The sequence below is a fragment of the Stigmatopora argus genome, chromosome 16 (assembly GCF_051989625.1).
Source record: "Stigmatopora argus isolate UIUO_Sarg chromosome 16, RoL_Sarg_1.0, whole genome shotgun sequence".
In the NCBI taxonomy this organism is placed as follows: domain Eukaryota; kingdom Metazoa; phylum Chordata; class Actinopteri; order Syngnathiformes; family Syngnathidae; genus Stigmatopora; species Stigmatopora argus.
Genome location: NC_135402.1, coordinates 7,370,899 through 7,381,039, shown reverse-complemented (window position 1 = coordinate 7,381,039; position 10,141 = coordinate 7,370,899). Strand labels below are relative to the sequence as shown.

The following is a 10,141-nucleotide window of genomic DNA, read 5'->3' as shown; positions in this document are numbered from 1 at the left end:
TGTTCCAATGCCATTGACAGCTGTAGACGTCCAATTCATCGCAACATTGTTCTCCTACACGGATGCCCAGTTGGCCTATTGTGGGGCCTCAAAAGATAGACACGTGCACCACGCACGGAAGGGAGGCGGGGGGTTGAATGATGATGGGGCTATTCAGGACCGTGGACAGTTACCTCCCACTCTGGCGGAGGTCTCTTGTGGATCAGCTGACCGCGCACGAGGACCGCCCCCCTCCCATCGAAACCAAAGTCTCCCCACTTGCTGACATCTCACACTTGTGAGTAACAGCAGGAAGAAACGACCACTTTTGGTGCTTGTTTTTTTTCTTACACCCCTCGGTGGAGCCCATTTTTGGGGGTAGAGAAGGATACGGCAAGTGTTCTGCAAAATGTTGCTCGAACATCCTGGCTCAAGTTGCCAGAATAACGCCAATTTCTCTCGATACAATGCAGGTCAAGGTAAGACAAATGATGTTTTTAAGTATTATTATCATCATCAGTTGTATGCTGGATTTTCATCTGCATTGAGAAAGATGGTTAACTCGCTGAGCATGTTTTTTGCTATATTATCAATAAGAATACTATGGAAACATGTTTAAAAAATTAAAAATCCTTTAACAGCTTTAATATTTTCCCTCAAGTAACTCATTGGATGTCATTGACGGCGATAGACGTCATTTCGATTTGGACTGCATGAATACAAGTTTTCAATTGGCCTGTATTTCCTAATGTAGTTTGGTCAGGTTGTAGTTTTCTCACATTGCTATTTTATTGAATTCAATAGCTTATTATTTTTATTTAGTGGTTAGGGGTGCTCACCAAAGCTTTTTCTAAGTTTTATTAAAACAATTATCAGGATAGCTTCCCTCAAAAGTCCTTCCAATTTCTTCATAGGTGCAAAAGAAACAAAACTTTTCTTTCCTTCTACATAATTCATTCGTTTACAGTGCATCTTTCCTACAAATTCAAGGAAAAAAATCACTTCAACACACTGCAATTTAATAATAAACACGAGAAATTCAAAATAGGAGCCTCAATTTGGGCCTTTTTTAAACATGTGAGCATCTCCTTCACTTTCTTCAACACATCACACAAGATGAACAAATACTTTTCGTGTGTCCAAAGATAATAATAATATGGAAAGCTCGCATGCAACACAGGACATTTTTTGATTGCCTTGCATGCGTGCGGGAGACGTTATGAATGCGTAATGAGCTCCTATTGTTGCACCAATGCCTGGAACAGATGTTGTGCGCGTTCCGTCATTTTACACCGACGAATATGGTGTATGATCGCCCCCCCCCCGACTCAGACCCCATAAAAAAATAAAGTCAAAAGAGGTGGCCGGCTTACCTGAGAGACACAAAGGAGAAGGCAACAGGTGTCACGTTACTTCGGCCGTATACGACAGGTGGGACACCTGAAGGGGTCGAAATGGACGTGAGTTGCGTCATATATGAAAAAATCACCTAAATGTTGGACATGTCAAACGAAATGAACAAGGTAAAATCAGGAACACAAAACAGGTTTGGCAATAAAATGTTGAAATTGTGTAAAATTAGTCCTCACATAAAGACAGCATTCTCGCCAAATTTAGAATTTAAGAACATAATATGATTAAGGTCAAAATATAAATGTATAGATATGCAGGGAAATAGTCAAGCAAGTAACGTAGCCATAAAATTGTGATACCTGGTTTGATTAATCTGCACAAACAAAAACAACACAAAAAAATGGATGAATCGAAGTGACGTAAAAATCAAGTAAAAACTGCAATATTTGTTATATGCAAACACTTCAAGTTAGGTGGGTGAACAGCAAAGTGACTTTTTTTATCCATAACATTTATTGAGATTAGACATACACACACACACACACACACACACACACACACACACACACACACACACACACACACCAATCAAAAGAACAATTATAATAAGATATATTAATGCAAGAACAAAATGTACCAGATTATTATTTTCAAATTGTTATTGATAAAAAATACAGACACCTGAGTCAAAAAGATTAGTTTTTAGTTTTTTTGCAAAGTAGTAAAGCTCTCTGGAGATATTTTGCAAGTATTTTTAATGGGACGTGATACTCACACACAAAATATGATCATATCAATCATAAAAGTCAAATAATAAGTTTGTGTTTCTCTTGGAGTACAATTTTGACTCATGTCAGGTTGTAAAAATAAAGCTTCGAATTAACAATAGGACAATACACTTCATTTTAAAACGATGTTATGAATATTATATTATTATATCAGAATTTAGCCTTTAAAAAAGTACGGAGCAACTTTTTGATGAACCGGGTTGCATTTCTTTTTACCCAAAAAGGGGTCACTAAGGGAAATAAACCATTTTGAGTGGTGAATCTCGGGGTTGTGTAAAAGTGGGAGCTTGTCATGGTTCTGGTTTTGTTTGGTGATTGTCCTCGAACCATTTCAAATCCGAAAAAAAAACAGTATGCGCTAGGTTAATGACCTAAAAAAGTGATAACCAAAGCTTCAAATGAGGAAAAGAGGATATGTTTTACCGTACTTGCTCGTACGTGGCCAAATGGCGCAATTGATTTTCGATTCATCAACATGCTTGCACTTCGCCTGATTTCCCCAGGCGCAATTTTGTGCCAAAGATCAGCGTCAATAAAATTCATTGGGGTGCTGTTAGCCCGATCAACATCGCTATTGAAACAACAAATATCGGCCCTAAATAAACACGAGCCCCCGAGGACTCGGTTACCGTACATAGCAGCACTCCACTATGGCTGAAACGTTGACTTCATTTTAATTTGATTTTTCATTTTCGATGCATTATGCCTGGCCGAGAACCATTCTCTTTTTTAGCACGAACAATGCTTTGATCATATTATGCATTAAAATAAGTAGATGTAAAAGGTACATACTTGAGCAAGGAAGAGAAAAAAGGCAACGTTAAAACAAAAGTGTTCCTATTTTTATAAATATTTTTTTATGAACACACCTGTTTGAAATCAGCGTGAAGGGTCACACCTGCGTGTGATTTTAAATCATTCATAATTAGTGTATACACGGAAAATAAATATTGTTTATACTTGTATATTTGTGTGTACGAATATTATTTTTTTATATTTACATTAGATTTACACATTTCCTTCAATTGCCTCATAAATCTATTCCAACAAATTCTTCACATGACATTTTCTTCCCCTTAATAATTCTTCGTGTTATTATTTCAGTCAGTGTTTTTTTCAATTCATTTTTTAATTGAAAGATTATATCTTATTTTATTTTTTTAAACATCAAATTTGTAGTAAAATCTACTTAATGTTTACCAACATATCATTCTACATGACATTTTCTTACCCTTAATAATTCAATTTATTAATTATTAATTATTTTTTTCTTTTAAAGTAAAACCCTTTAATTCAGTTTTTAATTTAAAGATTATAGTTTATTTTCGTTAAAAAAACAGATTCAGCAGTAAAATCTACTTATTGTTCTCCATTGATGTGGATGATTTTCATTCAAAAGGGTTCTACGGCAGTGTATTTTTTTGTTATATTAACACGGATTATTGTGATTACGCGACATTCGAGTATAGTGTCTATTCTGGGTGTTTTAATATTCCAACCGGAGCTGTGAAAGCGAGCAAATGACTTGTTTGGGGCATCTGGCTGATGACGTCAACCTTGTACAGGCTCCAAAACCCTATTTCAGGTTCATACATGTTGCATAGGATGGAGGGCCACTCCACAATGACCATGATCACATTCATTGTGGTGTTTGTTTGAATAAAATATAAGCCTGCATGGGTCAAGACATGAGTAAAGTTACTGATGTTATTGCTTCACGATTTAGAACTAGGTGGATGATATTTCATTATCTTCCTTGCATTTCATCGTAGTTTAATGGATTTGAGGGCTCTTATCATAAATATTTTTGTTTTATGGCATGGGGTATCTGGAACACTGTTATTCTTGTGTGTGTGTGTGTGTGTGTGTGTGTGTGTGTGTGTGTGTGTGTGTGTGTGTGTGTGTGTGTGTGTGTGTGTGTGTGCATCATTTTTCTCAACCTATAGTGCAGTTAAGTTTGTTTTTATTATAATTTAAAATATACGGATCCATGCATGTGTGAAAACCGTGTGTCTGGCCTCATTTATTTAATATTGTTGTTGTGTTTTTATTTTATTGAATATAGTTTTTACTTAATTGCATTTAGTTTAGCTATACGTCCTGTAAAGTGAACATTATGATGCACATGTGTACATTTAACTTCATTGCTGTGAGCCATCCCAGTTTCTAAAGGAATACTAGTGAATCCTTAAAAAGATTTTTAAAAAACAAAACTAAATTCCTATAGCAAAATACGCATGGACTGTATTATTGCGATTAAAAAAATTGATATTTCCCCCAAAATGCATTATTCAATTAATTCACTCATTTCATTTTATAAATATCTATACTATACAATTTTTTAAATCACCCATTACAAACTATTTGCAGGCAACATTATATTGCCAAAATAAAAATGTCTAAGAAATAAAAATCATAATTCATGCATTAAAGATTTCATTTATTAAGACTCCACAACTGCCCTCTGAGATGCTTTAAAAATTTTCACTCCTAAACTATGGGATTGGACATTATGTTGTGACTATATTGCACACGCTACAACCAATAAAATTGGCTTAAAATACCTATACTATGATATTCTAAAAATCCTTCTTCATTTTCGACAAAATACATACAACTTCCCTGTTTTAAGCTACCATCCTAAATATTTACAGCAATAAAATCACGAGCACAAATACATTTACGTCACAATACAATACCACAGAATAACACATATGTAATGTATGTTTTCTTTTTTCTTTTGTGCCATGTTCCCAGACATCCCAGTGTGTGCGGGCTGTAACCAGCACATCGTGGACCGCTTTATCCTCAAAGTACTGGAGCGCCACTGGCACAGCAAGTGTCTCAAGTGCGCTGACTGCCATACTCAGCTGTCCGACAAGTGCTTCAGCCGCGGGGAGAGTGTCTACTGCAAAGATGACTTCTTCAAGTGAGCAGCATACAATACATGCTACATACATACATATACAATATAAAAAGCATCCAATGCATGCTGTTGTATCAAAATGCCTGCCTTCTCTGGTATAATGATGCTCGCGTTTTTTTGATGCTGCTGTTGAGAAGCTCCGCAAATAGTTCAAATAGAGCTTTTAAGGCAAAATATGTAATACTGTATGTTGGCATCAAGATGGCTGACATTAACAATGTATTGCTTGGATGACGTGCTTTTTGGATTTGTTTCTAAAATGCAGTATGTGTAATTTTGATAGCAGATGTGACAAAATAGTCATATGCTAACATGATGGTTGGTTTGGGCGATATATTGATTTTAGCAGTTAATTTGAGATGATTCAAAAAATAGTTCTTTTGAGTTATTTTTCTGTTGTTGTTGTTGAGTGCCACATGAACTTTTTTAATATACAGTTTTCCTGCATGATAGCATCATTTTACCCAAGCTGAAAAAGCTGTCATGATCACGCCTTTGTTTTGGAATTGAAATCAGGTCAAGATAAAAGCAATTAAAACAAACCAATATCATGCGAATTGCAAGGAGGTTCTTACTGAAGTAGTGCCTGCGAGAGAAATTAATTCAATACTATTCACAATACATAATTTTGATAATGCGTTTGTATTGGATGTGATACAGTAGCATTTTAATATGGTGTCTGCAAGATGTGAACTGACAATCTGCCTTGTCTGCACCCGAAAGGAGATTTGGCACCAAATGCGCGGCGTGTCAGCAAGGAATCCCGCCAACGCAGGTGGTGAGGCGGGCCCAGGACTTCGTCTACCACCTGCACTGCTTCGCATGCATCGTGTGCAAGCGGCAGCTGGCCACGGGCGACGAGTATTACCTGATGGAGGACAGCCGCTTGGTGTGCAAGGCCGACTACGAAACCGCCAAACAGAGAGGTACTAACAACGCCTTTAAAGGAAAAGACAAGAGTGACTCTTAATGACCCTCATGTAAGATATTTGCTCCTAAAATCAAAATATGCATATCAAGAATCTCTCATAAATCGGCTAATTGATGGGGGCGGATTTCTGCAAGACCACGAATGATCATGTTTTGGTGCCATTGATGCAGATTTTATCACCACATCTGTTTCAGTTGAATGTACATCTAAGTACTCAACTCAACTTTTCGCCCCAAAACATACATGTTTATTTTACTAATTAAAGAGTGCAATTACTCGGTGGAAGGGTAGGTGTTATTTGCAGGATGTTTTTTCCAACAGATGTGATGCAATTAACATGACGCCAGGTTTGAATTAATGAGCATATCAGGGTCATTTTAGCTGTTAAACTTGTTTCACCCTTGCAATTTGGGCTAACATGTTTTTTAATTACTTATGTGTAATTGGTTGCTTTTGGAAGAGCGACGTAGGTCTTATAACATAAATCATAACTGCCATGGATCAAGGTGAATCATCCTAGTTAAGATCGATTGAACGTCTATTGCAGTCCATGGCAGCCAAATGTAAAATGTACCGTAATTCACAGTTGGGAAAATATTGTATGTTGTGTCATCTTATCCATTACAGCTTGAAATCTGATATTATAAATTATCTGATGCCATGAAAAAAACAATGCAATAAAAGGATTGTTTGACTTCTACTTGTTCAATATCTAAACAACATAAACCAAAGTGAATGCTAATCAAGTTAAACTTTAGATATGAACTCTTTCAGATGTGTCTAATTCTTATCTACATATGAATTAATTTAGAACAGTTACGTAATAATCTGAATTGGATTATTCATGTTGCATGAAAAACATCAGATACATACAGTTCGCATATAGCTACATTTTTTCGTACTGTAGAAACAATCAAAGACTGGTTTCTTCTGTCATTTCAATATGGATGGCTACACACACACACAAAAAATCTAAATCTTCATATAAAATCTGAATTGGGCATCACCCCCTGCTCCGAGAATGTAGCATTACCCTATTTTGCCCCCCAATTCCACATAACCTCCTGTAAGGGTTTGTTCCATTATGGTTTTTCCATCTCAATTCCCATGTTAGATAGTTCTATTTATCTTCAGGATGTCCTCTGTCCCACACGTCCTCACACGCATCTCCTACCCTGCCCTTCAGAAGCCGACTCAACCGCGAAAAGGCCCCGAACGACCATCACGGCCAAGCAACTGGAGACCCTGAAGAACGCCTACAATAATTCTCCCAAGCCGGCACGCCATGTCCGTGAGCAGCTCTCCTCCGAGACGGGCCTGGATATGCGGGTCGTGCAGGTAAGGTTTATTATGATCCATTAGGAAGCCCATCCATTAGTGTCCCGACTTCATTACGGAGGGACAACGGGGGTCCGGGATAGCACAGCAGCACTCGCGCGGGCCGTGGCGCTGGGGTGAATTTACGGCAAGATGGAGCAAAATGAAGTCCACATCAAAGTCGGCGCGGTTTAAGTGCACGCTCGTTAACAATGGCGGCGGTGCGTATTGTCAGACGGGCCGACGAGCCCCCTCTCACGGCCGTATATATTGTTTTATTTGCAAGGACGAATGTGGGGGACGGAAGCCACTAAAATGCCCCTCATTATTCCTTGAAAGGGAAGAAGGCAAGAAGGGTTGACCCAGGGTGGAATATCATTAAGGCACGTGTAAAATGCCTTTTTGTGCTTTACATGGGAGATTAAATGGCTAAGAAATATAACCGTTTCAGCCTCTTTTTAAAACATTTTTACTCTTATAAGCACTTCACATTTAGATCGCTTTGAAATTTTTTGCTCGTGTAATCAAAATAACAGCAGAATTGACATCAGGAACACGAGAGATGAAGGTTTTTGTCCAATAACAGTTCTGGAGAAGTATGAATAATGGAATGTGACATCTATTGCCGTCCTTGGTTCATGACTTTCAAAGGTGCTTGAGAAACAGCTCTACTGTAAACTGAGTTCCCATCCAGGGTTAGGGTAATTCGGGGGTGGGGGGTGGCGGCTTTAGTCAGAGTGCCTCGCTCAGCCAATCATCGCACCCTGCACTAATTTGTTCCACTACTGGTCTAGCCCCTGGTACTCAGCCGTTTGGTCACCGGTCTTTTGGTCGCCCGGAAGGTTATTGATGATTACCATTTAAATCGTTGCTCAAATTCCCTAAATACGAACTGCGAATTATTATTTAGTCATACTTAATGCCCTGTTAATTATTAGGCTAAAGAAAAGCTCCAAATTTCCCGTACTTTTATTGTGTTTTGTTGGAGAACTTGTTAAGACCTTGACTGACGTCCCTTCCTAAGGGGACAACTCATGTACATACAAACTCTTATACACTCACACGTCGGCTCAGTGAAACTGCTCAGGGCCATTGTTGGCTTTTATTGATGCGTAGACCATGTTGTTTTACCTTGTTTTGTCGCCGGTCTTTTGGTCGCCCGTTGTTTGGGTCCGGGCGACCAAAAGACCGGCGACCAAAAGACCGGCGGCCAAAAGACCGGCGACCAAAAGACGGCGGCCAAAAGACCGGCGACCAAACGACCGCACATGCTCGCCGGCCCCTCTAGAATTGAAAATGAATGTCATGATTGTCCCTCACAGGTTTGGTTCCAGAACCGGCGGGCTAAAGAAAAGAGACTGAAAAAGGATGCCGGACGCCAGAGGTGGGGCCAGTACTTCCGCAACATGAAAAGGTCGCGCGGAAGCTCCAAGTCAGACAAAGACAGCATCCAGGAAGAAGGCATGGACAGCGACGCCGAGGTGTCCTTCACAGGTACTTGGCTTAATTGTAGTCTAGGTAAAACAGCATAAGAAGCCATCCTCATCTGTATTTACCACCCCTGAAACAGATGAACCTCCAATGTCCGAGCTCGGTCACAGTAACGGCATCTACGGCAGGAACTCCCCGGCCATGGGAGGACGCCAAGGGGGCAATTTCCCCCTGGAGCACGCCGCTCTGCCCTCGCAAGAGCAATTCCACGACATGCGCTCCAACAGCCCCTACGGATTACCCCAGTCTCCGGGGTCTCACCCAGCGCTACCTCGCCACCAGCCGCTCATCACCGGCCTGGTCTACCCCGAGTCGGGCCTGTCCATCATGTCCCAGGGAGGGGGGATGAATCCCACCGTGAGGGTTTCCATCGGAGCCGCCAACGGCCCAAGCTCAGACCTATCCACTGGGAGTAGCGGCGGATACCCGGATTTCCCCGCTAGTCCCGCTTCTTGGTTAGACGAAGTGGACCACGGACAGTTCTAAATGCTTGATTCTAAGAAACTGGACTTGATTTTTGGGGGGATTTTGTCTGTTTTTTTTAACATCTCCTGTTTTTGGGGTAATGAAATACAAATTGGTGGAAATCACCAATATTCCATCATCATTTCCGTCTGGATGGAGAATAAACTCGTAAAAAGCACTTAGCCTGATATTGTATGAGGCAGGTTTGACGTCTTCATGACAATCTAAAGATTAGTGTTGCACCGATACCACGTTTTTCTTTTTATTATTTTTTCACGTTGGTTTTAATAAGAAATTACTACATACTTTTTTGAATCTCATCTCATTGCTATCATGCCTTGGTCACACACTGCTTAACTGATTTGCTGCCACTGAAATGAATAGAATAGAATAGAATACACAAATACACACAATAACAATACAATTTTTAACTGCCACAATTAACAAAAAATTGTTCATTCGCTGCCACCCTCTTATTTTAATTAAGTTGAATTGAATGATTTTATTGTCATTAAACAAGTATAATGAGCTTTAAAGCTTTCATCACAGTTCACAAAGAACAACAACAAACAAATAGACAAATAAATAAGTAATAAATAATAAATAAATAAGTAGTCACAACACGAAGTACTTCACAACATACATACATAAATAAATACTTCAAATGGATTGGATGTCTACTACTGATAACCTTATTTTATTCACAAAAGAACGAAAAAATGGACGCCACAGGATTGGACGTCTATCATCATTTTGCAAAGTGCAACATGAAAACTACTAGATATTGAAGTGTACATATTACGCAGTATTGGCATGTTACTTCTTAGTACTCCTCGATACTGCTGTATTGGTACTGATGTTAGCATCAGTATTGGTGCAACACTAACAAAG

General features: G+C 39.1%; 1 protein-coding gene across 1 annotated transcript; it reads left to right on the top strand.

Moving 5' to 3' along the window:
- The first annotated feature begins 203 nt into the window (after nt 1-203).
- Nucleotides 204-9,689, top strand: lhx3 (LIM homeobox 3). The gene is made up of 6 exons (XM_077622727.1): nt 204-458; nt 4,878-5,049; nt 5,770-5,972; nt 7,164-7,315; nt 8,617-8,788; nt 8,865-9,689. The coding sequence occupies exons 1-6, from the start codon at nt 389-391 to the stop codon at nt 9,269-9,271; spliced, it is 1,176 nt and encodes a 391-aa protein (XP_077478853.1). The 5' UTR covers nt 204-388; the 3' UTR covers nt 9,272-9,689.
- The last annotated feature ends 452 nt before the right edge of the window (nt 9,690-10,141 follow it).

What these genes read in the sequence shown, in the direction of transcription:
- lhx3 (XM_077622727.1), top strand. Translation starts at nt 389, where the DNA reads ATGTTGCTCGAACATCCTGGCTCAAGTTGCCAGAATAACGCCAATTTC. An exon ending in TCGATACAATGCAGGTCAAG is followed by an intron (nt 459 to 4,877) that starts GTAAGACAAATG and finishes CCATGTTCCCAG; the next exon opens with ACATCCCAGTGTGTGCGGGC. An exon ending in CGAAACCGCCAAACAGAGAG is followed by an intron (nt 5,973 to 7,163) that starts GTACTAACAACG and finishes CCTGCCCTTCAG; the next exon opens with AAGCCGACTCAACCGCGAAA.